Raw genomic sequence first — 27,783 nt, forward strand, 5'->3', positions numbered from 1 at the left:
TGTGCAGCAGTTTCTGCCTGTTGCCTCTTGTCCTATTGCTTGGCTGAGAAGAGTCTGGCTCCATCTTCTTGGTACCCTCCCACCATTAGATACTTAAAGACGTTGATGAGTCCTCCTCTCAATTGTCACTGGTAATGTAAAAAACCAGATTTCAACTGTAACTTAAACAGAACTAAGAAACAAGAGAGTACAGTAACAGCTTCAGGCCCTGCAGGAGAAGACTGAGGGATGGAGGGCATGAGCATGCTGTGATCACTGGATTACACTGGGGGTTTTTATTATTGTTATTTGGGAATTTTTAACTGCTAATCATGATTCTTCTCGTCCTTTCTGGTACTTATTCTGTTGGGCACCTTTCCCCCAGTGAATTTTGCAGTGCCTGGATGGCTCTGAGCTGTCACCACAGATGGCCCCCCTTGGCCACAGAAGCACTGCGTGGCCCAGGGGTTTCCCATGACACCGATTTCAGTAGGAGAGGGTGACGCTCTGCTGCCTGCTCAGGAAGCGGTGTCACAGGGGAACCCCCTGCCAGGCCCGGAGCCCGTTGCTGGGGCCAGGAAACTCCACTGTTCCCTAATAGTGTTTGCTGACCCCCTTCGTTTTTTGGCTGCAATAACCCCCTGCAGTGCTACAGGCTGGGGGCAGAGTGGCTGGAAAGTAGCCCAGTGGAGAAGGACCTGGGGGTGCTGGTCACCCGCAGCTGAACATGTGCCCAGGTGGTCAAGCAGGCCAATGGCATCCCGGCTTGTGTCAGGAATAGCACAACCATCACGACCAGGGCAGTGATTGTCCCTCTGTACTCGGCACTGGTGAGGCCACACCTGGAGTTCTGTGTCTGGTTGGGCCCCTCAACTCAAGGAGGACATCTTGGTCTTGGAACGAGTCCAGAGAAAGGCAAAGAAGCTGATGAAGGATCTGGAGCAGCTGAGGGAGCTGGTGGGGTTTAGCTGGGAGAAAAGGAGGCTCAGGGGGTCCTTACCCCTCTTTACAACTCTCTGAAAGGAGTGTGTCACCAAGTGGGGGTCAGGCTCTTCTCCCGGGTAACAAGTGGCAGGACAAGAGGACATAGTTTTCATCTGTGCCAAGGGAGGTTTAGGTTGGACATTAGGAAGAATTTCTTCACAGCAAGGGTGATTAGACATTTGAACGGACTGCCCAGGGAGGTGGTGGAGGTGTTTAAGGAAAGACTGGACGTGGCACTTAGTGCCATGGTCTAGCTGGCGTGGCCGTGTCCGGTCAAAGGTTGGACTCGATGACCTCAGAGACCATTTCCAACCTAACTGACTCCGCGATTCCATTCCCAGGACGGAAGGCAGATAACGCACCGCCCCCGCAACCTCCCGTCCCCGCTCCCGGTGCGCCTGCGCGGCCGCGGTGGCTCCTCCTCCCTGCCATCCCATCCCATCCCTCCCTTCCCTTCCCTCCCTTCCAGGCCCGGGCCGGGCTCTCTCCGCGTCCTTCCGGCCCCGGGCGCGCAGCCGCGGCGGCGCCTCCCGCATTGGCGGCGGCGGCCTCGTGCGATGGTGACGCCGTAGGGCCGGGGGAGGCGGCGGCCGGGCCGGGCGGGCGGCGGCGGCAGCGGCGGCCGCGGGACGGGGGCGGCGGCAGCAGCTCCGCCGGCCGTGGGCAGGTGAGAGCGAGCGCAGGGGGAGCCGCGGCCCCCGCTCCGCGCCGCGGGGGCTGCGCGGGCCCGGCCCGACCGCCCGCGGGGCCGGGGGTCGCCGCCGGGGCGAGCAGCCGGTCGGGGGGCGGCGGGGGGACCCCCGCGGTGTGGGGGCAGCGCTGCGGGGTCCCGGCGCTGCCCGGCGGGGCGGGGGGGCCGCGGGAGGGCGGCGGCGGCGCTGCCCTGGGCCGGCCGTGTCTGGGCCCTGCGGGCGGGTGTGCGGGGCGGGAGCGAGCGGAGCCCGCGGGCGGGGAGTTCGCTCGGGGCACGGAGGAGAGCTCGGGAATTGCCGGCTGGAGGAGGCTTTGGGCCAGGGGAGCGCTGTTAAGTGGGTCAAGAGCACCGTAAGTGGGTCTTGTTTATAGTCTTCGTGCACTTGTTGCTCGCCAGGGCAGGGAGGTCTGGTGCTGCTGCTGCTGCTGCTCCTGAAATCTTTCTACAGAGACAATAAAAATAATAACGCCTCCGCTTGCACAATATGGGAGCCTTATTGTGCAAGCAGAGCAGTCTCTGTCTCTCAGAGTCTCTGTCTCTCAGTGTTTTCAAGTGAATGTGTGTATAAACACTTGAACTACCAACAGTAGGTAATGCAAATATTCTATACCGCAGTTTGGATATTCTCACGTTGTTTGAGTAACCACAATTCGGATATTCTCAAGTGGCAGCGGAATAAACTTTTTAAAAAGTTGGGTTTTATTTTTTTAATTTTTTTTTTCCCCTGAGAGAATCAGACGTTCATCTCTTGCTTGCTTAGGCTGAACAACAAAGACGTTTAAACATATGGTAATCGCCCAGAAGACAAAGAAGATATGACAGCTGTTGTTCTTACTGGGCTTTTGCAGCAGTGTTTCTTTTTGTGTCTGTTTTAGCCTTACAAGTCAGTTGATTTCGTGGCTTTAGTAGTTGTGTGGGCATTTGTTTTGAGAAAAACGTTAATATTAAATTATAACTTTTTTTGACGTACAGACTTTGTCACCTTGTGTATGTAAACTATCATGCACCTGTTACATAGCAGAAAAGCTTTTAGATATTACTCCTTGTTTAAGGGCACTTTCTGTTCTTTGTGCAGCGTTGAAGTTCTTCAGGCGGTTGAATTGTCTTGTGTATCACAACCATGTTGCGTGTTTTTTAAAATGGACCAGGTTTTACTAAACTGGCCAGGCCCTCTGTCCAAACCCTTCTTGGTATAATCTGGTTTTCAAGACTTGAGGCCTTTAAAGTGTAATTTAAACTCTTGTTTTCACTCCCTTGCTGTAGTCAGTGCCGGGCAGTATTAAATTTCTGGTTCCATCCTGGCTGTGGTCTTCACAGATCTGTTCTGGAAGTCGCTGAAGAGCTGTGCACTGCACAGCCCTCTTTCTCAGCACTGTGGTAAAAATCCTCTGCTTTCAGAGGCCTTTTTTGTAGTAGTTCAGTGTCGAGGTGCTTGTTTTCTGCAGAACCTTAGTGAGACTGCTACAAATTCGGTGGCAGCTGCTGTAACAGAGGAAAATATGTTTGTGATCGACAGAAGTAGGTTGTTGTGTCATGAAATTATGGATGCAGCATGGTCATAAAACCCAGCCTGTTTTCCTTGTTATCTTTGGCTATGAGCTAATATTATTTATATGAGAAAGGAAGTGATTGTGTTTTGAGTTTGTTTTTCCTTTTCCCGTAGGGGTACAAGCCAGCTCCAGTTATGAAGATTTTATGCTGTGGTTCTTGCATTATTATGTGTAAACTTCATCTGTCCCGTGACACTTAATCCAGTATGAAGACTATGAGTATGTGTTAGCAGGCAACTTAAAAGAAGTTCATTGTTGTGTGGGAAGTGTAATTTTAGTTGATAAAATACGGAAATGATTCCCTTGCCTGTGCCTTAATTATGGCTGTGAATAAGGTTGTTGGCAGCTTTGCAGTGAAAACCATGCAGAATAGTTACTAACGTGGAAAACTGAATCCAAGTTAGTGATGGAGGAGTTAAAAGCTGCATCCTAGCTCAGTCCAGGTTTTCAAAATGATGCTTTCTGAGTGTAAATCAGATATGAAAACGTAATCTGGTGTGAAGGGCAAGAGCATATTTTTGGCATACTTCTTAAGCAAAAGCTTTCATGGTGAAAATTCCTTCAGCAGATTCTCATGTATTGTATGTGTATTCTCAGACATAAATACAAAATGTGTTGGGTATATGAGCTTAAATTGTATCAGGTCTTCAAGAGAGCCAGACACAAACAAAGGTATTTCCCTGACCCCCCTACAACCCCAGTCTTTGCACCGATGGAGTTGTATTAGTGCTGTTGGACTGGTGACATTACCACTAGTTTGCTAAAGTGGCTAGTGAGCAGTGATTTTTGGCAGTGTGGGTGAGATTCAGACTTGGAGCCTGACTCCTGGATACAGGATTAAAGGGCTGAGGTTTGAAAAGCCTCTGCTTGCTCTAGGCAAGCGTTTCTGCTGATTTGTCATGAAGGAAAATTAATGGGAATTGGCAGGGCATGTAATGCCAGTGATTTTAGTGCTTGGCTCTCTGCTATCTCATGTCTTCAGTTGCATGTTCAAGGAGCTGTGTCAAGCATTCATGTACGAAAGATACTCAATATTAGGCACTAAAAATTTTGCAAGTTTTACAGGTTTCTGGTTGCATAACCACATTGTCCAAGACACTGTGCAAAGCAACAAGGCCCACTTTCGTCAGTGGAGATGCTGTTTGTGCATGAGGAAAATCTTGATAAGGAAACTTCAGGAGATCATTGGATTATTAGGATGCCATCAGCAATTCAAATCCTTGAATAGAGGTAGTTCTGAAATGGAAATAGCAGTTTTGAGTATTTATGATTTGAAAGTGTCTGTGTCTGAGTCATTCAGTGAATTTTTCTGACAGACGGTGTTGGTAGATTTGAAAAGATAATGGTAGCGATTATGGAAGAGTATTTGGGACAGTGTTTAAAGGGAAGACTATTAATTTAAATTGTATTGTTTTCTGATAGAACTTGTTTTAAATGCTGTTTCCTTTGTATTGACATATAAGACATTGTATTTCAGTGAGTTGTGCTTAATGTGGTGACTGCCTGCCACTGCTATTTAAAGCAATATGTTTGTCAAGACAAGTTCAACAAAGAAGTTGGTTTTCAAAAATTCAGAATATGGAGACAAATAAGATACTAGTTCTGATTCTTCAGAAAACTGTTTCTGAAAACATTTTTTAACTTTCATTTGTTTATTCGAATATGATCCTACTACTGGAACATTTTACTTTTGAAGTAGGATGCTGCAGATCAGTATGTAAACTAGTAAGAAGCAGGAGGTGAGTTGTTTTTGTTTAGTTCCTGTTGCAGAGCTGTAAAGTGAATGACCTCCTGCCTTCTGTGTGACAGTGAGAGATTCAGACTTCTGTCATGTAACTGTAAAACTGAACAACAGTTTAACTTGCCCAGTGATTTTCTGGAAAGTTTGTCGCAATGGTTTGACATAAAAATATTATCTTTATCTTAGTCCACTTTGAAGGTGGACCTCAAGGTTTCCTTTCAGGACATGGTGACGCTTTCTGTTTGCAGAGGACTGTTCACCATGCTGGGATGTGGTAGCTGGTGTGGTGATAAGCAGACAGCCTCTCTCAGGAAAGGAGGTGCCACAGCTTCTGCTGGTGCTTGATTTGAGAAGTAGCAGAGAACTTGAAGTGAGTTGGCAAAATTAAGGTGCTTAGAAATTTGGAGAGCAAATATTACATGTTTAATTCCGTTTTGCATTCTGATTTAACATGATTTTCAATTATAACCTCTTTGGAATTTTCAGGACCTCATGGAAATACCTTTGTATTTCACTATTTTTTGTTCAGTGGCATCTGTCCGAGTTATGATGTGGTCACAGTAGGAAAAAATTATTGTCCAGGTTTTGTTTGGCCTCTTTTTTTTAGTTTAATGATATCTTGATGGCAGTTTTATTTGTTGTTGCACATAGCCGTGTTTACTCTTGTATTCTGGAGTTGCAGATCTCTGCTGCTCTGTTAGTGAGGAAAGGGTCTCTTTTTCTGACCAGGCAGGATTCTTTGGACTTCTGTGAACTGTGTATGTGTGACAGTGAATGTTTTTGGACTTCTCAGGGCTGCCTTGTGGTTAAATTGATTGCATAAAGGTGCCTTGAAATGCATAGGCAGATATAAGGTTCCCAGGACACGTAATTGTCAGCGTAGAAAAATCTGCTGCATGGTTCAGATGGATTTCAATAGCTGTGAAAATGCTGGGATGTGCCAGCTGCTGTAGCGCTCTGTGAACAGGACTAATTAAGCCCTTGTGAGAAGAGAAAATAGTCAGGCACTATTTACAGGATAAAGTGTTGGAACAGGCAGAGCTGTAATCATTGGCTCTGAGGTACCTTTAGACAGCAGTAGGCAAGAGAGTAGACAATTTACTTGTGGAATGGGTTGAAAGTCAAGTGTGAATGCTTACAATGGGTATTGCAGTGTTCTGCCAGCACAGCTAAGTACATTGCACACTTCTGTTGAGACCTGCTACAGGAAAGGCTACTTCCCTTTTTTGCCCTATTTTGTTCTCTTCTGTCTGGCAGTGTTTTATCTCAAAGCAGTTAACGTTCATGTTTCTCATGCAATGCTGAAAACCAAACTATATTAGATATAGATGTCGTAAATGTTGCTTGCCTTCGAATGGGTCCTGTCAAAGTCTAACTGTCTGCTAAAGTGAATGGTTGTTTTTCCAATTTTAAGCTTTTCTATTATCATCTGCATGTATTCAAAGACAAGGTGCAACTAGGCTGCCTTACCTTAAGTACACCAAAACCATTTCTCATATCTGCTCATCCAATTTTCCTCCTTCTCAACCAAATTAAATGCTCTTTTCCCTAGTGTGCATGGTTCCATCTGCTTAGAGGATTGCAGAGACTACCATTCCTGATTTGAAGACAAGATCAATTGTGCTGCTCTGTTTAGGTTTAGAGGATGACACTTTATGTGCCACGGATTTCCTTAGGAGATCATCACTGGATGTGTTAAGCCGTTCTACAGCTTTTAGGTAAGGGTCTTTTTTAGTGGTAGGAACCTTTAGTGGGCTTTTCTCTGCTTTAATGACAGCATTCTGGCAAGGTTCCCGCTTTAGCTCCTTACTGATGGATGTTTTTGGCTTGTCAAGTTTGATTTTTCTCAAAGTGCTGTCTCAAGTGTGTTTTAATAAACTGGGTGCTTATGGATATTTGAATAAACAGGCTGTTCTGGAGGGAACAAGCCATGGGCCTTCTTGCTGTATGAAACATTTGCTTTAGACTTTGTTAAAGACCCTTATTTGTGCTCCCTTGGTTTCTTGTGTGAACTACTTGGTGGGTGATACCAGGATTTGGGAACTGTAACCATGATAAGGACTTCAGGATCACACTGTCTGTACATTGTTTGAGTTTTTATTAAATGCAGAACTTGTGATGAAAATGGAATAATTGAATTGAGACAGTAAAAGCTGCCTTCTGAGAGCAAATACCAACTCTGGGTTCTTAGATTAAATCCGAATGGTAAAATTCCTTTAGCTGGTGGTAAAATTCCTAAAGTTAATCTTTAACTCCTGATTGTACTAGAAATATATCCATATCTCCCAGTCTGCAGTGGGAGCTGTTTTAAAAAGCAGTGCAAAGATAAGTGTAGCTGAGACTGACTGTGCTCTCAATCCTGAGAGTACTGGCAAGATTTTAGCTGCAAGGAAAGGGATTTTAGCATTTGGAACAAGGAAGAGGATGGCTAGTAGGACTTGGGATGAAGAGCCATTGAACATGCATTTTGGCATCTCTCAGCTGACAGCTTAGGTGTGCATTTGTTATGAAGAACCCTGCATGGCATTTCCTGGTGGGCTGCTCCTGGGATTTAGTGGTTGCCATTCCCTGGTGTAAACTGAAGGACTTACTTTTTCTGTTTTTTTTCCTAATGTTTTAATTTATATCTTGGTCTCTGTGACTGGTGGAATTCATGGGCACGTATTACTTAAAGAAATACTAGTGCTGTGGGGATAAGTTAGTGGTGGTGGAATCTGGTACATTTTGATGTTATGGGATGACACAACCAATTTGCACATGAAGAACAGTGTGCTTTGCAAATTGTGATAGTTAAAGCAATTATTTGTGTCTGTGTATTCCCTAGAATAGCATATGGCATTGCAAGGCTGGTAACAGTGATATTCTGCTCTTCTCAATATTAATCCTTTAGGCAAATAATTTTTTGTTTTAATGGAACATGACTGTAGAAATAAAAGTAAGAGCCTATTCATAATTTTTATTAAACTATCTATGTGACAAAGTGCCAGCTACTGGCTTTCTGCCTGCTGTACCTTCAGCAGGGAACAAAACGGGTTATTTTCTGAGGTGAGTGTTCTGAGAGTTGAGAAAAGCACAGCAAAGTCAACAAAAGCTTTACTTAGTAGTTTTCTGACCTTTATGTATTCCAAGCTAAAAGGAGGATGCTGAAAAAGGCTTCTGTCATGATTATCTTAATGTCCATGGTTAAGTGCAACTGCTCTTTGACTTCCTGCTCTGTGACATTTTAATAATTGGCAACCATATGAATTCTGCAGCGTTACAGAAATAGTTCAATAATAGGTGTGTGATAAAATTCCTTTTCTTTTTGTGAGCTTCACTAGTGCAGCAAAGGAAGTTGCTAGGTAGCTTAGACTTGATTTGTAAGATATTTCTCAAGGGGCAATTTTCAAATACGTTTTTGGTAGGGAAGATGGATACTGAATTTAAATGGAAATACTATATTATATTTAAATATAAATATATATACCTGATAAGTATGAATTATTCGTTTTACTCCTGTGAAGGATATAAAGAAATAGTTTTTGTGGTGTGTTTATTTATTCTCATTTCAAATCATCCCCCAGAAACAGAGAGTGTAATTTGCAAAAGCCTCCTTTTCTTTCTGTTAGGATTTTTCATAGATGATCTGGCATTCTTACACCACCTAGGACTGTAAAGAACATCAGTAATAAAATGTTAAAACTTTCTGGGTTACAAAAATCCAATGTTTCATTCAGTAGGAAGTGACTTGTTGCTAAAATAATTGGAGATGTGTATTGGTTTTAGCTGCTGTGTCTGTAAAACTCTTAAATTTGGCCTTAAACCCATGCTCTGGAGTTCAAAGGTGGGATGTTGCCTGTATTCTGCCTTGAAGGAAAACTCGGTTTCAAGTGAAGCTTATCCTTGATGGAAGCAAGAGAAGCTTGACCAAGTTTCATTGCATAAATGCTTCTGTCCCAAACACCAAACTGGCGCGTGACGCTGTTGAAAGTGCCAGTTGTGTCAACTGATTTGGAAGGGCTCCAGCACTGGGGTCAGTGTGGGGAAAGGGAGATTGCACCAAAAAAAATCTCAAAGACTCGGATAAGGTCCGGGTGGATGTAACAGTCCAACTCTGCATGGCTGTGGGTAACCAGGGCCCGCTTTGGGTTTGGAGCAGCAGAGTTTTAAGATGCTCTTGGGAAGGTGGTACAAGATGTTCTCAGAAGGACGTTAGTTTTTCGTTCCTCCGTGTAAGCCCTTTCCAGCTGACTTTTTCTGCCTTGGTTAACCGGATCAAACAGCCCCTTGTTACACACCACAGTAAAGTCATTGTGAGAAACAAAGCGTGATTACAGAACCCATGACTGTTTTCCTCTGAAAACTCATGTCTTGGCTCTGTTTCAATAGTTCATTATTATGTAAGTGCCTGAGGGCTTATCTGCTTGCAAGACTCACATGAGTGTTTTCTGTAGACTAAGGTCATCCTTGAAAAGGTACAATTCCACATTCCTGTTCTTTTAGCAGTAAGTATGATGTGTCCAGTAGTTCTTGTACCACCACCTGAAATCTTTACACATTTTGAGAGAATTCATCCTATGTAGACATTAAAACTCCCGTGAAACTTGATGCTTCCTTCTTGGAGATCCTGTTTTGAAGTAACAGATAATTTGAATGCTTTCTCATTTCAAGCCAAAGGAACTCGTGAATTGGGCAGTAATCGAAGTAATGTCTTTGTAATAAGTGAACAGTTTATAAGCATATTATTTGTTACAACATTCAAAGTCACAGGTAACAGTGGTGGTATTTGAGGTTGACCAAAGCATAGTTGCATAATTCCTGTCGTAGAATGACATTTAGTCACACTAATGATGGAGCAATTGAGAATTACTGGCACTTAAAATTAATTACCAGGCAAACATAAAAAGGAAAGGTGGAGGATGTGCTCATTACTGCTGCTTCCATTGGAGACTGCTGCTTCAGGGGATGTGACAGAGGTAATAGAGCTGTACCAGCATATTCTGCTGATGGTGATCCAGTTGCTAAGCAAAAATGCAGGATGTGTTTGTTAAAACTGCTTCTCTTCAGTGATTGTCCAACTGCCTTTATTCGTCTTTGAACTTTTGATTTAGTTGTACTGAAAATCTTGGATCATCTGGTAAGTTGTCTAGGGAATTGGTTATATTAGGAAGCAAGTGGTCTGTTAGTGAAAACCAGTTCTGCTTTGTGTTGGAAATGTTGAATAAGGAAGCCGTACAACTGGGAGGTTTTAAACTGTTGGGAATAACACTTCGTGTAGAAGTATTAGCAGCACTTACTGTGCATAATGTGGTATGTGTGTTGTTTGAGCCAGATTTTCTGCCTTGTGTACTACTTGCAGTATGGATTAAGTAGGTTGTATAACGTACAAGCCTTCCCTCCTCCACTGGAGTGCAGTGAATGCCAGTTTGAAGCTGTCATGCTAGTGCTGTGTGCTTTTCAACTCCAGTGGCACAGGATCCCAAGATAAACACAGCCTTCATTTAGTGACATTTTTAGGCTTTAACAGCACGCTATGAAGTGAAGCAGAGAAAATGGCAATGGATTACAGGAAAAGTCTTCTGCATTCCTTGCTGTTTTCATGCTGTAAAATTTATGTCATAGAGGATCTCTCCCAAGCTCTGATTTCAAACTCCCATGTGGACCAAAAGCAACATTTTATGTGGCTTGACAAGGGTCCCTTTTCACTAACTTTAAGTGACCTGAGGCAGATTAACGTGCAGATTAATGTATTTGACAGTAATAAATCAGCTTTAACAAGTACCGAGGCAGAGATTTGTTTGGCAGAGGGTTTGGATAAGATACGGTATCTGGAGTTATGTTGAACATTTAGAGAGGATGATATCCGAGACGGTTGAAAAATTTCCTGCTGTGTTAAATTTTGTACTGATGCATCTTTGTGCAATTTAGCTGTAACTATGTGGAGTTTTATTTAAGTCATAGTTGTTATCTTGGTGAGCCAGCCTATAAAAATGGAAGGATTCTAGTCTAAATGGAATGCGTGCATTTTGTCATCCCCTGTAAATGTTTACAAGTTGCTGTATAGGACACATACTCTAAGGAGTTTTCTTCCCTCTCTGCATAAATTTATTATCTAATTTTAAGTTTACTTGGAGAAACAGCTTTCATGTTGATTACACATCTTTCTTTTAGGAAAGATGTAAGCTTCCCAAGCTTGAATACAAACATCAAGAACCAGTGACAAAATTGAGATGAGAGAAATTGCTCTGTGCTTCCTCACAGGTAGCACAGCTGTTTATCAGAGAGCAGTTACAAATTAGTGTTAGGAATACTTGGTGGTTTTTTGGGAATATTATTTTAGTGGTTAAAATAACTGCTGTGTGTTACTCCATGGGGAAGGTACAAGATCTGTTTGTTTAACTGCTCTGTGGTGTTTCTCAGTACTGAGGCTTACAAGAAATTTGTACATTTGTGAAATGACGTGACAGTGTGACGAGCTTGGCTTCCAAATTGGAGTTCATAGTTCAGGTGAGGGCTGGTTATGTGCAGGAGAATATAAACCAGAGAGACAGGATTTAAACAAGTCATTCTTTTCCCCTTCAGGAGGGAAACTGTAGCAGTGCATAAAGTAATTGGTAAGACTGGCTTTTGGGATTTTTTTTTATGCGGGGGTTTTTTCAGGTGTGTGAGTTTGGTTTATTTTGTGTATGGGTTTTTTTTTGTTTGTTTAGGGATTTTTTTCCCAGTTTTTCTTTAAATCTTTGCTCTTACTGTTCTGACTTTTGTCAGTGAAAATCAGTGACATCAAACTGCTCTATGACAGTTTAAACACCATGCATGAAGAAATTAAAAATCATAGTAGTAAACAGATTTTATCTAATCTGTACATAAGAATAAAAAATTTGGGGCACGCCGAGTGTTTTGATTTCCTTGAGTCTCTGGAAAAAGACAAGGTAATTTCATTGAAACTTGAAATTACAGAACAGCTATAACATAAACCAGTCAAACTAGAAATCCCTCTGGCTCAGGATTCTGCCTTTACTGTGGAGTTGCTGCTTAAGCTTCTGCCCCCCGAGGCTCTTTGACCACCCCCTTGTGTGTGATGCACTGTGTGATATCTGCCCAGTGTGCCTCCAAGCCCTCCTCCAGAAACAACTTCATGTTCCTGGGCTCCACTTGCTCAGTTTTCTTGCCCCTGTGTCTCACCCGTGCACAGTGACAAGACCTACCTGAAGCAGAGAGACCAAGAAGCTCTGGTTTGCTTGTGCCCAGCAGATTCTGTGTGTCACTGGTGCTGAGCTGGTGGGTAGTGAGAGTTGTGCTATGGGCCTGTTCATGGCAGGGTTCACTTGATGTATCCCCCTTGCTGCAGAACGAAATCCTGACGTGCATATGCCAACTGGCCAGGTTGCAGCACCTTTTACTGAGGCTTTGACTCTGCTTTGTCCCTGACCTTTCTATTTATAACCTTTGAGTCTGAAGCCTGGCCAAGCTGCAGGACCACCTACCAGTCTCAGGCAAGCTGACCATTCAGGGGAGGAGGAAACTTGGCAGCCGTAGGGTTTTTTTGTCCCCTCGTCCTCTTATGTAAGTCGCTGGCTGGAGCATCTCAGGGTAGTGCCTGCTGGCTTGTGGGATGCCTTTGGGGAGTTACTGGTGTTGGTGGGGTGCTTTGCCTGGTGTCCCTGGGAAACTTTGTGTTTCAACCCTCATCCTTTCTTCTGTGCAGTTTTTAGTTTTCTGCCTCGTAATAATTTGACTTCCTTCCTGTTTGGGTTTGGTTTTTTTTTGCTGTCCTTCCTCAGAGAGAACTCTAAGGATTTTAGTAAGGATGTCCATTCCCTAAGGAAGAAAATAGCTTCTAAGCATGAATGTGCAAGCAGTATATGCTAGATGTTATTCAGGGTCTTCTAGAACTAGAGGTGGCTTCATGTGCTTAACATGATTTGATGAATTTATCCAGTACATTTGTCCACTTTCCCCGTGAATCCTCATCCTGTAGCAAGAAGTTCCAAGGTTTGCTTGTTTGCTTTATCAAAACCAAGTCCTTTTTGTGTGTGTGTTTGCCATCTGCTAACTCTGTGACCTTACCTTGGTTGATGGTCAGTGGTTGGTATCTTCACTTCTTCTTGTTGTTGTTTGGGGTGGTGCTGCTGTTGTAGACTTGAAGATGAGGAAACCTTGTGCTGTGTTGAAATCTTAACTGCAATTTTGAGTGATCGACACTGGTTTTACATCAAACTTTCTTTGCTATCACAAAGGAAACCCTCTCTCAAATAATTTAGTAGATGTGTGAAATGGGATGTAAGGCTTCTGAACTCTTACAGATTGACTAACACATGATAAAAATAGATTTCAGATTTTGTATTTCATAAATGCAGGACTTGTTCACTTCTTACTTGTTTCCTTAGCTACAGTTGCTTGCTTATCTACTCAGACCAGGACTTGCCTGGTTATCTGGGCAAGTCGGTTGTCCTTCAAGGTTTTACTTTTGCTTTTACTTACCTACTAAATTCACAACACTGATTATTGATTTTTGTTATGACTTACAACCTGACATTGTCTGCTTTTTTCCCCCCAAAATCACGTCTGCCTCTACTGTGCTGTCAGTACTGGAAGAACCTTTCATGCTTTTCCTAATAGTGTACCTGGGGGTTTTACAAGTGGATAAGGCAGTGTTTATGCTCTGTTTAGAACTGACCCCCTGTCTAGAGTTCTCAGCTGGTTTTCCAAGTACATCTTTGGCATACAAATTAGTGGTTGGCTTCTACATGTAGCACTTTGTCTCTGCTGAGAAGCTTGGCCTGCGTTTTCTGTCAGTGCACATCAGGTAGAATCTGAAGAGCTGTGTTGCATCTCGGTCACAGCCATGGATACAATAATCTGTCTTTGCATCAAAATTACATTAGATAGCTTATTTTTCTTACAGAATGAGTACAAACTTATACTAGAATGAGATCCTTTATTTGCTAATTCCATTGACAGTAAATGTTGTGTCAGCATGAGGTATTTTTTCTTCTTTCCAGAATAGTTTCCCGGAGTAGTTTTACACGTATTAACACTCCTTACAGATGCAGTTGTGTTACGGTAAGAGTACTTTCAGTGAGTATTTGAAAACTAGGACAAATAACTATTCAGTAGTTTGCTGACCCAGTTCTTGCTTTCTGCTCCTGTTCCTCCTGTCTGGGCCCTTGTCCAGGAAATCAGCTGAAATTCCTACCCTTCCTACTCTTAAGATCGAATGCTTATCAGCTTGGCCATGTTTCCTTCCTGTTTTCAGGGTTTCTTAAAGAAATGGTATCTCTTCTGTGATGTCTAGAGCTTCTTTCTGCAAAACAGAAAATGCAGACAGTGACTGCTTAGCTCCATGTTTGTGTTTAAGTGCTGTTGTAGGATTGTATAAAGGTGTGTGAAAGGCCCTTTGGTACAAAACAACAGTGACCAGGTCACCCCAGCACAGAGAGTTCCCTTTTAAGGGAGAGAATATTGCCGATTCAGGCAACTCATTTAGTTGCTTTTCTTGGGGCTACTTCAGAGCTTGTTGATATATTGTGATTTTCCTGTAACACTTTAAAGACAACAATGCTCTTCAGAGTTGAAAAATAGGAGAAGGAATGGAATACTCCATGCATGCTGTTACATTGTTGTGTATGGGCAAAGAGGGAGTACCCTTTGTACATGTGTCTGTTCATGAAAGTAACATGTGAGTAAGTAAAGCCAAGACTTTATTGTTAGTATAATAGAAATCTCAACAGTCTGACTCAATTTTTCTTTAACAGTTAAGTCTAGACTAATGATTCTTAAGAGAAATGTTGCAGTCAGAATACTTACAGGAAAATGTTGCCAAGCACAGCTAAAATTGTAACACACAAACTTTTTGGTTCCTGCCCTTCAGGTGGGGTTACTTTCACCCTTCCATTGCTGCTTTGGGTCTTTAAGTCAGCAGCTTTGGACTGCTGGAGAGGATAATGGGAGGTTGTCAGCCTTGGGAGTTGTTTGTTTGTAGGAGTATGATGTTGATTTTGCCCATTTCTTCTTCCCTCTAGGAGGAAGAATGCAATCAATAAGGGATATTAAGTCATGCAAAACATCTAACATGTAAATTAACACGAACCAAGTTTATGGTCTTAAACTGTTTCAAGCCTGTAGGTGTGTTTTGAGTTTAAGCTACATCCCTGCTTAAAGGGCTGGCATGTGTACTGATGATAATTTTGGTTCTTGAAATTTTAGCATTACTCTCATAACTAGACTCTGGGTCTTTTGCCATCTCTCCTTAGTTGTGGGACGGTAGAAAGTAAAAGATTAATTTAACATTTCTACTTTTGAACTGCATCAGTGATGTATTATGATACCAGTGTCCGATAGTAGGTCTTGTTTCAGAATTCGAGATGATTTCAAACAACGTTACCAGGAAGCATGCTTATATGAGAGTGGCACTAAATGGTAAAGGAGACTAAAAGTTCACTTCAGCTTTTCTTAACTCTCAACAATATTTATCTTTTAAACCCCAAATTATTCTCTGGCTATTGCATTAAGGAAGTTAAGTAATTAATAAGTAGCTTTACCTGGTTTTATATAGAACTTCAGCCGTTTGACTGAATTTGCTTCTGACTGACATAAATTTGATGCAGTCTGATTGTGGTGGATCTGCCTCTTTTCTTGAGTTTTGGTGGGTAAAAAAGAATCTGAAAGATGATGCATCACTTTTTTGGTCTTAGACTGATACAATTCTATGATGTGGATGTTGGTTATTTCTACAGTGTTGTTGTGGCATTTTTGCTACAGAAAAGTACCAAATTTTTAGTTGTCTGACTTGTGGCAAAGCAGCATTGTGGCTTTTGAGGAGGAGGATATATGCTGTTTTCAACTGAAAAAATGTCATTGCTGAGGGTAAGTAAAGTAGTAACTTTGCTTTGTTCTTATTTTTTACAAATATGGGAATGCAAACATTTTGTAGACCAAACCTGTCAGCCTCAAAATGAAACACTGATGAGCAAGCTCACAACCTCAGGAATAAAATTTAGCAAGATTATCAGTAAAACTAGAGAACAGGTGTCCAAAAACTGGGAGGAGTGACAGCTTTTTGCAACCAGGCCTCTGAGATCCTCTCTGCTCTATTAAAATTAGTAATCTTGGTAAGGTGCCTGGTTTGCTATGCCAGATGTGGCCTGCAGCCGGTCAGCAAGTCATAATAAAGGCCATGGTGTGTACATATATAACAATTAAAGGCCAGGCCCAACAGATAACTGTCAGTTTTTAGCAGGTTAGGAAAATACTGCCTATAAAATACGTGGAGTTACAATTTTGAGGGTGGGGTGCTGCCCTTTGTCACGTCCTCCATGCTTGAGTTTGCTTGTTTGATAGCATTTGCATCTTTCATGACAAATGACGATCTTATTCTCCTCCCTGGGTTAATGTTTTTCCAGACTGTCACCTGGAATGGGTTGTGACAGCCATCAGAGTGCCTCTGGGTGGAGGGGCAGCTGTGAGAAGTGGGACTCTTTACTGCCCAAACAGGGAGAGTGGGGCTGCCCCCTCTTGGCACCAGCCAGCCCTTAAAATCTGCACGGTGGCGGCATCTAAGGAAGGAGGTGTCCGAGCAGGCCAGTAAGAAGCGCTGCAGGCAACTGTCGGAATGATTTGCTGCTTGAAGTTTGCGGCCTGAAACGTGTGTATTTCTCTTCTGGTTTTAAAAGCACAGTGGTAGTGTTTGTTTTTGTAGGGTTGCTCCAGGCCTTGGAGCGCTTTCTTGAGTTATAAAAGATCTTGGTTCAGTTTTTACAGATTCAGACTTGGCCTTTGTAGGAGGAGTGTTGTACCTGCCAGGGTGGAGGAATGTTTGCTCTCTGAATCGCTATCTTGATGTCCTTTACATTCCCATGCAAAGATCCTCTGTGTAGAGGGGCTAAATGAATGTAGCCTCAGTTTAGTGCTCTAGCTCTGGGTTTCACTGCCTGCACCAAATACTTAGGTTTCTTCATCTTCACGCAGCGTTTTGTGAATTGGATGTCCTTGAGGCAGTAACTAAAAGGATGTATTCTAAATTTTCACTTAAGAGGAAAGCGATGTTTAATTTCAGTCTTTCACTTTTAGACAGTCTGTGATCCAAAGTGTTACTAACAAAAAAGAGCTGCATCTTTTTGTTGTTGGCAACCGTGAAGTAGCATGGTGCGAGTAGCCTACCATAGAAATAAAATCATAAAAGGGCAAAAGATGGAACGTTCCTCACTTGGAGAAACTGAGCTGTTTATTGAAAAATTAAGAAAAGGCAAGTTTTCCAGGTCTGGTCTGTGGATATTTGTGGAATGTGATGCGAAAAGGATTTGAACTTCTGTTCTTAGTTTTGTATTGCTTTTGTGACACTTCTCTTGGTTTTGGTTTATTAAAGACTAAAACTAATTTACAGCGGTTATGCAGTCTGTAACAACCGGACATTGTGCACTGGGGGTGGGCCAACCTCTTACATAACACTTAACCCAGTTACAAAACTGGGGGCCAATTTGCGGTACAAATTGGACAAATGTTGTAACAATGTAATGGGATCCTCTGAAATGGAAGCGTTTTGCTAATGTAGGCAGGCTGCCGGCTTGTTCCCTTTCTTTGGACCCAAATGCATCAGAATGTGCTTGATTGTTTGCCTCTGCAGCCTGCTGTGAAATAGCTTAGGCTGAAACGTCCAGTGACAGTTTACAAGTTACAAAGACAGCTTTTTGGCCACTGACCCTCTGCGGGAGCCTAAGCTTTGTTTTGTAGATGCCTCTTTATCTAGGGAAATTACAGCGAGAAAAGAGGTGCTGGATTACTTCCTCATTGTTCCTCATTGTTAAAGATGACCTCCAAAGAATTTTTACAGCCTGATTCATACTTTTCCTTCAGCGTACAGAAAACAAGGTCGTCTGTGAGGTTTTCCTCCTCCTCCCTTTCATACATACCCTTGTTTGCTTTGTTTTCGACTGTAGTTTTAGAGAATATTTGGAATGTTAACTGTGGATGTTTAACTCCTAAATTGAAAAAGACAGCTCAACTGTTTAAGACTCTAAGTAAAAAAAAAAAAAAAGAGATCCCTTATTTCAAGTTATATTCTTGAATCTTTCAGTATTAATGTTTTGTTAACTTTTTGTCTGTGGCCTGCTGATATAGGACAATTCACAAATTACTTAAAATGTCTGGATTTCTTATCTCCTTTGCTTTGCTGTGTGCATAATGAAAAAAAAACAGCCAGCAAGTGGATCCCCCATGCAGGTACCAAGTGACCACAGGTCAGCTGGACCACATGTGTAGATGTCACTCAATGTGAAATTTAACTCGTGTAACACAGGAGTGTAGTTAACACTCTTCTTCTTTCCCTTACATGCACCCTGTGCACCTGCACACCTGTGCTGGTGTGTACCTGATTTCCCCTGTATGAATCAGGGTGGTCAAAAAAAGTCCACCTCTTCCCCAGGAAAACCCAAAGGACAAAATACAACACCTTGCCAGCAGATCACAGCTGAGCTTCAGTGTCGGTGGTGGGGACTAAGGGAGCCAGATGGGTGATAAGATGATGCCATTGTCACCTAAGTCAAGCTTTTGTGTGATGTTACTGAATGCTGTTGGTGTTACTATACCTTTTGTGAGGGACTACTTGTGACAGAACGTCCCTATCAGAAGATAGTAAAATACAATGTGCCAAGAAAGCTACATTTAACTTAGTATACTTTATTTGTCAAGATAACCAGAATCCACTGTTTCATAGGTAGAACATTCCCTATCACCCTATATGAGCCGTGTTCTTGTCACAATTTGTCCATGGGTTGTACTGGAAGTGCTTTCTTTGCATTTTTGTAGCAGTGCTAACAGTTCTGGAAGTGGAGTTGTGCCTGTTTTGTTACTAAGGCCTCATCTGAACAGCTTTAGCTTTGGTGAAGTGATTGAGCCCATCAGTGGTCTATTGTTCAGTCACCTTTGCCGTTCCACTGGCCTGGTTGTAGTCACCTGGTGATGCCACTGTGGCTGTCATGGTACATGGACACGGGCAAGGCAAAGTTTGTAGACTGAAAGAGTGTCTCTTACAAGATTTTTCAGGCACTCAAGGCCTTCATTAAACATTAATGAAAGTTGAGAGAAATGTAGAGCCTGAAATGTTCACGATGGCCCTTTGTTGTTTTGATAACAGATTAGGGAGAAGGGGCTGATCTTATGAAGAATCACCCAGTGTATACATTGCTTATGCTGCTTTAATGGATGCTTGGGAAGAGGATTGGCAAGGAAGGAGCCTGCAATGAGTGCCATTGCCCACCTGTTCAGAAAAGTTTCCGTCAGAAAGGCGGCTGAGAGGGGAGTGTAGGGGGATGCAATTTTCATTCTTCCTCCAAATACCAGCTACAGACAGAATGAAATACCTTTCAGGGGATCATTCTTGTGCTGCTTATAGAAAAGAACACATTGACAAGAGTTGAATACTGCAGAGATTGCTTTGCTTAGGGGTAGTGGGAGGTAGTCTGACCATCCGGGACTGTTTTATCCTAAAAAGAGAGTGACAGATCTTTTAGATGTGCTTACACACTGTTAATGTGCTTTTTTTGGTTTGCTACCATGTGACATCATTTAGCTTAGACTGTAAACCAGTCCTTGTGCCAGGTGAATCCTGGGAGGTTAGAAGGGCTATAGTGCTTATCCTGGGGAATATCTTACAAAGAATAATAGCATTATCCCTGGTGCTTAAGTTTGTGTCTTTCCTTGTCATCTAGAGGAGCGAAGCAGTGTCCTAAATATGCTGCAGTTATGGATGTTGACTCCTGTGACATTGCACAATTGCAGTGAACTGCTGAGATAGTATTGCCTTCTGATTCTGTTTTTGGAAAGATGGCAGGTGTCTGTCTCCAGCCTCAAACTGGCCCTGACTGTCCTCGCTGTGGGGCTGACTGCTGCTGAACTGGGATGGAGGCAGCAGCTGAGGCTGCTGTGGGGGGTGTGGTGGCATGGCAGCAGCATATTGAGTCGGATAAGGGAGTGCCTCATTTTGTGTTTATGGTTGTATTAATCTGGTAAATCCTTTCTAAAAGCTGACTTAGCATTTAGAAATTTTCTACCTTAAAAAAAGGTAGAAAACCAAGTTCTGTAGATGCTTTTCTCAGCTTATTTTAAACACATCAGGAACTCACTGATTCATCTGGATGCTGATATTATGCTTATTATGTATGCAGTCATTAAGTAGATTTTAAATTGTACATGGCAACTTCCTCTTTAAATGGCAGCTAATTTTAATGAAACCTTTAGTTTGCATGCTACAAAAAAAAGTTAAAGGACTTCATATATGAGATTTGTGATCTCAGTGGAACACAAACCAATATTTTCCAAGATCTCAAGTGTTCTGTAGCTTTCCATTTTCTTGTTTTTGTTTTCATGAGCTACAGTCTTAGAGAGAATGGGGCAATAAGTCTCTTTACAATGTTTCAGCCATCGAATTCTGTCTAGATGCTACTGACCATACTTTACTATCTTTTAGTTTGCTTACTTTTGCATGCTGTTTTAGGGCAAGCACATTTAGTGCTAAGAGGATCCTGCATAAATGAGAACATGGAAACGTTTTAGTTCATTGAACAATTCCACTGTCATTTCAAGAAACAGCAACTTTTATTTCTGCAGAGCTCTTAAGTTCAGCTCTGCTGCTGAATGCAAGTCTGACTCTCTGGAGGTGAAATGCATCTTTTATTTTTAACCTTAGTGATTGCTTGGCAGCAAGTGCTAGCAAAGTAAATCTTCAAGGCCTGATTTAAAAGTCTCTTGGCATTCTTGTATCTTCTTGTGTTAGCAGAACCTTTCGCAACCATCTTGGCCAAATGCAGTTAAGCCTGTTGTGTGGTTGTTACTGTGTCTCAGGGCATTGCTCCCACAATGTCATAGAGGTGATGTAAGGACAGGCTATTAGGCAATATAGTTGGTAACACAGCACAAAGTGGCAACTGTATTGCTTAAAGCTGATAGAAAGAAGAACTAGTAAAACTTGCCGGTTCAAGGTCTAATGCAAAATTGCACAATCCGTGAAGCTAACTAGGGCTGTTCCAACTAACTACCTCTTTGAAATGTTGTATGGAATATCAGGGTGTGTGCCTGTGTGTGTGTTTAACTCTTGTTTATGAACAGCTGCTCTGCTTGCTTGCATTTTTTTGGTTTTTGCTACAGCTTCAAATTGGTACAGGGGACTTGATGTGGTCTAAGACCAGCTGGCAACTAAGCCTCACACAGCCACTCACTCACTCTGCCCCAGTGGGATGGGGGAGAGAATCAGAGGAGTAAAAGAGAACCTGTGGGTTGAGATAAAGGCAGTTTAATAAGTGGATACAAGCAAAGCCAACCAAGGAATTTGCTCACCACTTCCCATGGGCAGGCAGGTGTTCAGCCATCCCCAGGAAAGCAGGGCTCCGTCACACATAACGGACATTTGGGAAGAAAATGAGCTCTACCCCAGCCAAACCAGCACTGTACTGAAATTAGTCTCCTATAGGTTGCCTTTTAAATTAAGATGCATGTCATTTCAAACTGTAGTTGTTGTTGCATACTCTTTTCTTTTTTAGATCAGTTTTACCAAATGGCAGTGTGATTGTCTTCATGTTTTGTGCATAAAAATAGAATTGTTACTTGGCTGCTTGAAATATGACAAAAACAATCAAAATTTCAGCAGTTCTATGGCTTTCTAAATATTTTTTTTCTTGCTCTTAAAATCTTGCTCAAGTTCTTCATTGAGCTTCCTGTGTAATGCTGTTAAACCTCATTTTAATTCTCCCGTGACTCTTGTGTTTACCAAGTAAACAGCTGTGGCCATTTTAGATGTTACTTCTCAGGTGGAGGTTGCTGACCCTGTAGTGAAGGTAGCAGGAAGGTGGGCACGCCATCTGCTCTGCTGTGGTGTTGTCAGCACACCATCTTGGGTGATTAAAGCTGTGTGCCATGCTGAACTCAGACAACTTGAGGTATCATTTAGCTCTGCAGAGTCTGTTACCTGCTCATTAGCAGCTCTCTCCTCTGAGGATTGCCAGGCTGCTGAGGGGATATAATATTGCAAAATGCTGCAGCAAAATTAACTATAGCCCATTTGTCACAGCTGAGAATTATCTTGCAGTGATCATATGTAAATGAAATTAGTTCCTGTAAGGACAGAATACACTGTTTATTGGCTTTTTGGAGGTGACATTTTATTATAAGACTGCCAATATCAATTCCCCATCTTATATTTTTAATTTTCTCTCCTACATTATGACAAATTTCAGCATCTTTATTGGGCACTAAAATTCCAATTTAATTATGCATCCTGGCAAGTTAAAACTTGTTAGATGGATTATCCTAATGTTATGTGTTAGTCACATCTGAGTACTTAGATGCTACAGTAATAGGAGTGACACCAAGTGATTAGTGCAAAACGAATAGATTCTCATTCAAAGTGATTCTGAAGCCTCAGCTGAGGCTTCATTCTGATAATTTGCTCTGATGCTTTCTGGCACTCAGATTGCCAAGTTCGTTGGTGTTGTGCCTCCCAAGGCTACCAGTGTCCAGCAGGCATCTCTTGGCTGACTATTGAAGAGATACACAGTGATGTACAAGACAAAGGGGTAACCAGTAATACCCTTGGAGGAGAGTTCAGAATAACTGCTGTCATTAATTTTCTGCAAATATAATCGCATCTTTAGCATTTTGAGATAAATTTACCCCGAATCCTTTTTGCAGTGTTGTAAGTCTAAAATATAGTGACTTTTCTGAGTAGAAATCTTGGGTTATGGTTTTCTGGGGGAATTGCCTGTGTCTCGTTGCTCTGATGGAATGAACGGTGTTTAAATCTGTCTGCTCTAATTCACTGCACAAGTAAAGGTACAAGCCTATTGCCAGTAGTGATTGTGAGCATGTTAATTTAGGCAAGGAAGCTTAATTGCTCTGTGTACTACTGCCCTCCTTGCAGCCTGTCTAAAATTAGTTGCTGCATGAGCTCTGCTTGGTTGCTATTACCTGAGCAGCTGTACCAGTACTTAACGACCTACTTCTGGTGAATCCTAGCCCAGATGATTGAGCTTGGCTATGAGCTTCATACCTGCGAAAAGCTGATAATTACAGAGGACTTGTGATAAGTAGTTTATTTCTAAGTAGTATTAACAGCTCGGTGTTCGCAGCTTTGTAAAAATAAAAATAATTTCTAAAAGAATTGCAAATTTTTAAAAGAAAGTTCTATGAAGCTCACTTTCTATCATCTTTCCAAGCTGTGTTTAACTTATGTTAAGGTATGAAAGTGTCAGTGGTCTCAAGATGAGAATTCGTTGTCCAGCGGTTTAGAAATCTGTGCAACTGATCCCGTGGGAGTTTTGGCACACAGAAAAGCAGTTGTGGTAACTGTTTGGTGGCTTTTGAGCATGCTCCTCTTCCAGCCAGCTTTTACACACTTCTTTTTAAACTTCAGTCGACTTATATAAGCCGTTTGTCTTTCAGAGCCAACACGTAATCAGCCAAACTGAACCAAGAGGAAAGAGAATATTTGGGAAGGCTCCCAGCATCTCATGAACGAACTAACGGAACTCGATAATGCTGGTTCTCCAGAGCCAGGTCTGCGGCTCAGAAGAGGACACATGTCTGACCCTGCAACAACACAGGCAGCCTTTGAGGAGGACAGCTCTCAACAGAGGCTTCTTTTAGAGGAGCCACCTCTGTCTTCTGATCAGGAAAATGTAAGTTTTATATGATTACCTGCTAGGTTTGCTGGGACGAGTGAGTTGTGACATAAGCGCTCCTTAACCCTCAGAAAGGTGGACCGTGAGCCTACAGCCTTTTAATGCCTGCTAAATAATTGTAATAATACCAGGAAGATTCCAGAAATACTCAGTTGAATGTATGGGAGCTTGAGTGACAAGACTGGGCATAACTAATTTTACAACCTCAAAGAAATAGGATTTGTGGTGATTTGTTCTCTGCTGAGATGCTGCTCATATGAAAAGATTTTTGTTCTGGAACTTTCAGTTAATTACAAGTGAAAGGGGAAGATGTATTGACTTTGGCTGAATGTAATCAGAACCTTGACTAATTGCTATAATTTTGGAGATTAGGACAGAAAAATCTGTTTGCAAGCATTGTTGTTGGAAGAATGGCCATACTGGATTAGGCCAAACATCCACAGTGTACAATATCCTATCTCTGGACAGTAGCCAGTAACAGATTTATAAGGAAGAGTACAAGGGTGGGGAAGCACATTGGGTTACTTCCCTAGAACACTCTTCCAGTCTTTAGCAGTTGGTGGCTCACAGATTTTCTGAGCCAGTGTCAGTGTCTTAAAATTTTTGGTGCAGGAGCCTCTGTAAATTTGAGCAGCCACAACATCCTGTGGAAAGGTGTTCCACAGCTTAATTAGGTGTTACACAAAGGTAATGTCCAAGCACTGGACTACAGTACCTTCTGGTTAGAGAGTTCCAGAACTGTAATTAATGCTTCTCCCAGGATATGTTCAGATGGATATCAGCACAGTTAAGTGGAAGAGGCATTCATCTCAGGCTCACTATTAAATTTATCATGGATTAATGACTTTACTGTATCAACTCAGTCACAGCAACTGTGTGGTTTTAGCCAGCAGCAAAAACATGCCGGTGCTACTTAGTGTATGTTGGGCTGTGGCTGTAATTGCATTTGCCACAAATTCTGAGTATGTGCATGGACCACTGTCATGGGTCAGCTGACATGAGAACCTGTATGAGCCTGTCTTAACTTGATGAGTTTGAGCTCTTACAGAATTTAGTTTCAAGTGTTCTTGTAATGAGAAGTCAGAACAGATAACCATGGCTAGTAAGCTAAGCCAGTGGACTGTAAGTTGTACACTTCTTTAGGACATTCTCAGTATATCATGATAACAGGAAATACCCAGAGTCTTTTTCCATTCTGTGGAAGGTTGTGAAGCACGTGTATGAGGTGCAAAGTCTTGGCCAATATTTGAATTCTGTAATGTTATAAAAAGAGTAGTTAAACTGTGCCATCACGTATTTCAAACACACGTTTATCTGACTGTGTTCAGGCTCATCTGTTTTGAGGGATGTTTTCATTCTCATCTCTGACTTTCCTGGTTGATTAATGTGAGTTACATGCTACCTGTAGGTGGAATAGCCCAAAGTAAAAGCCCATAATTAATTTTGGTCTTAAATTCTTTCTGTACATTTGCTTAACTAAACAGAAATTACCTGGATGAGTCAAAGTGTTTAATTTTAAAATTTTGGAAATAAAATGGTTTGAACACTTTCATTCTCTGTTTCAGGCATTCTTAGCATATGTTATGTTTGGGGTTTTTTATTTGTTTTCTCTAATTTGTATGACAGAAGTATGTGTTTCTTGTGTTTTGGCTCACTAGAAGTGCTTAGCTTTCTTGTGTTTGATGTCTTTTCTTTTTCCTGGTCTTCTGAAATGCTGTCACAGAAATTTGTTGTTGCCATTTGGACCTTGCTGTTCTGTCTTGATCTGCATCACTTTCTCTGCCTTATATGGCTTCCTGCTTTTTTGATATTCTTTCAGCCTTTCATTCCTGTCCTCTGTGATTTCTTCTGTTTTAATAGTGTGATGTATTTAAATTATTTTTCATCATAAAAGGCTGAATAATTGATGCTTCTGATGGATCATCCCAAAACGCTCTGCTGTCAAAAGTACCAATATTATCTTGCCAAATGGCCTTTATTATGTGATATTCTAAATAATCTGGAAAAAACATTACACTCTACATCTTCCCCTGTCTTGTGTAAGCCTCAGCACAGCTGTTACTCAACTGTCAGCTGGGATTCACTCCTTTGCTCCACTGTCCATTCTGGCTGTGTGCAACTGCCTCAGCAGAGATGACTTAATTAGTTCAAAAGCATGATTCTCCTCTGCTTTTGACGAGGTTCATGTTTAGATAAGGGTAATGTAAGGTTATTGTTCTTGGCTAGATGGCAGTAGTACTCAGCCACTCAAGCTAAATGTAGCCTTATGAAAGGACTCAAGTGGTGCCCACTACATTAGTATTCCAGAGGCTAAATGTGACTACAGAGCAGCTGACGGTAACAATTCCAGTGCTGGATAAGGGAGGTGGATGAGAGCTATACAGTGTCTTGGTGGAAGAACCACCATCATCATTTAATGTGCTTTTAAGTGCTTCTACTTAGGAAAAGCTAGTATCATAATATAGATGTATTCTAAAGGATACAACACTTGCCAAAAATGTACTGGGCCTAAGACTTGAGGTATGAGTGTAAAAAATGTGTATATTTCTATCCTGCATAGGATGTAATATGCCCTCATAATATTGCATTGTTTACTTTTCCTGTCACCTCCTATTCCCCTGCTTATATCATTGCAGCTCCTTTATTTATATAAAATCTTCCCCAAATTCTCCTATACAAGATTCCTTTGCCTACTTTCTGCTCCACTTGTAGGAGTAAGCAGTCTGAGCTCTTAAGAGATAGTAGTTGAATTTGATGAATTATTTTAACAGTCTTTTCTAAAGAGGTGGAAGCATGCCATTGTGTTCAGAATTATTTTCCATCTCCCTCACAGCTTGCATTGTGTACTGTGTATTTCTAATTTTGATGGGCCAGTATTGTTCCCCATTAGTAATAATGCATTTTTTGTGGAAAGAAAATGGGAATGATATTAAGAATTAAAATTTACTCCTAAAAGTTCTTTTGTTTTTGAGGCCTTTGACCCTGGCACCAGTAACTTACCTGGGAAGTTGCATAGCTGTGAACTAAAAATTACATTACTTTCTGTAAATAGTGACATTCACTGAATACATACAGCAAAGATTTACTAGCCATATTGAACATGCTTATTCAAAATAATAATAAAACAGCTGCATCCTTCTGCCAGTTTTACAGTGATTCTTACCAGAGGATAAAATTAATATCCTTTTACATTCAAACCCCTCAGTCAGTATTTTATCCCATAATTCTCAGCCCTCTCCTAGAGTGCATATGTGTACATAAATTATCCCCTCTTCCAAGTACCTGTTCCGAAGAACAGATAAACATCTTACTATTTTGTTTAAGCATGCAGTTAAAGTAGTGGCAGGTGAGTGGTGAAACTTGTGTGACTTGGAGAAACAGTGACCATTTTTCTGCATTTGGTGGTGAGAAAAGGATCAGACAAGCTGCATAGTTCTTCTTGTTCTTTTGGCAGCTTAAACTTTTTTTCCTTTTTCTGGTTTGCCTGTGCTGTGTATGTGCTGATAAGGCGTTTTTCAGCAGGTGCTTCCCTCCTGTAACATACTGGATTGCCTTGCCTTTGGGACAGCATTCTTTCTTCTGTCCTGGAGTTTCTGTGTCTTAACTGCCTTTGTAATTCCAGCAGTGATAGTTCCTGAAGAAATCTCTCTTACTGTGGCTTTGTTAAGCTGACACAGTCAAATGCATGTGACTTCTCACAATGTGATGAATGGGCTCTTTATGCAGCCCTGAAACCCTGTGCTTGACTCTTTCCTTTTGTACTTTAACCGGTCAGTGACAGGGAGGTAAACAAAAGAACCATTTTTTTTTTACCTTTATTTCAGTCGTCGGGTTTTCCTGTGCTTGGGTGATGATTCCTTTTATCTTTCATGCAGTTGAGCTGTGTAGTGCAGTTGTCCTGTGTGGCACCAAAATGTGCCCATAAAGTGGAGGCCTGTTGCTTTAAAGTGTTTGAAAACCTACAGCAGGGGTTTGGGAGGAGATCTGTGTAGTGCTTAAGTCGTCTGAATGGGCAGAAGAAATTTGGGTAAATACTTGTCCGGATTGCTTCTCAGGGAGCATGGGCTTGACTTCAAGTGGAACTTAGCTGACCTCTGACAGATTTCATGGTGTCTCCATGTACCTACAGGAGTCTTTCTCGAGTGTAAATACCAAAGGGACTTGAAGGAGGAAGGCAGAAGGATG

General features: G+C 41.8%; 1 protein-coding gene across 7 annotated transcripts in view; it reads left to right on the forward strand.

Annotated features, from left to right (window-relative positions):
* The first annotated feature begins 1,478 nt into the window (after nucleotides 1-1,478).
* ADIPOR2 (adiponectin receptor 2) overlaps nucleotides 1,479-27,783 on the forward strand; it is a 45,264-nt gene continuing 18,959 nt past the window's right edge. Inside the window, exons 1-3 of one of the 7 annotated variants that reach the window (XM_051784985.1) lie at nucleotides 1,555-1,630; nucleotides 6,501-6,666; nucleotides 23,360-23,595. In XM_051784985.1, coding sequence (XP_051640945.1) covers nucleotides 23,428-23,595 — 168 coding nt within the window. In that variant the 5' untranslated portion in view covers nucleotides 1,555-1,630; nucleotides 6,501-6,666; nucleotides 23,360-23,427. Of the gene's footprint in view, nucleotides 1,631-1,987; nucleotides 2,008-6,500; nucleotides 6,667-7,294; nucleotides 7,442-11,440; nucleotides 11,542-16,410; nucleotides 16,575-21,838; nucleotides 21,859-23,359; nucleotides 23,596-27,783 lie in introns of those variants that run through there. The other 6 variants (XM_051784986.1, XM_051784991.1, XM_051784989.1 and 3 more) reach the window with 6 other exon arrangements.

This window comes from Manacus candei, unplaced genomic scaffold, assembly GCF_025592945.1.
Source record: "Manacus candei isolate 608988 ecotype Guabito, Panama unplaced genomic scaffold, ASM2559294v1 h1tg000018l, whole genome shotgun sequence".
NCBI classification, from domain to species: domain Eukaryota; kingdom Metazoa; phylum Chordata; class Aves; order Passeriformes; family Pipridae; genus Manacus; species Manacus candei.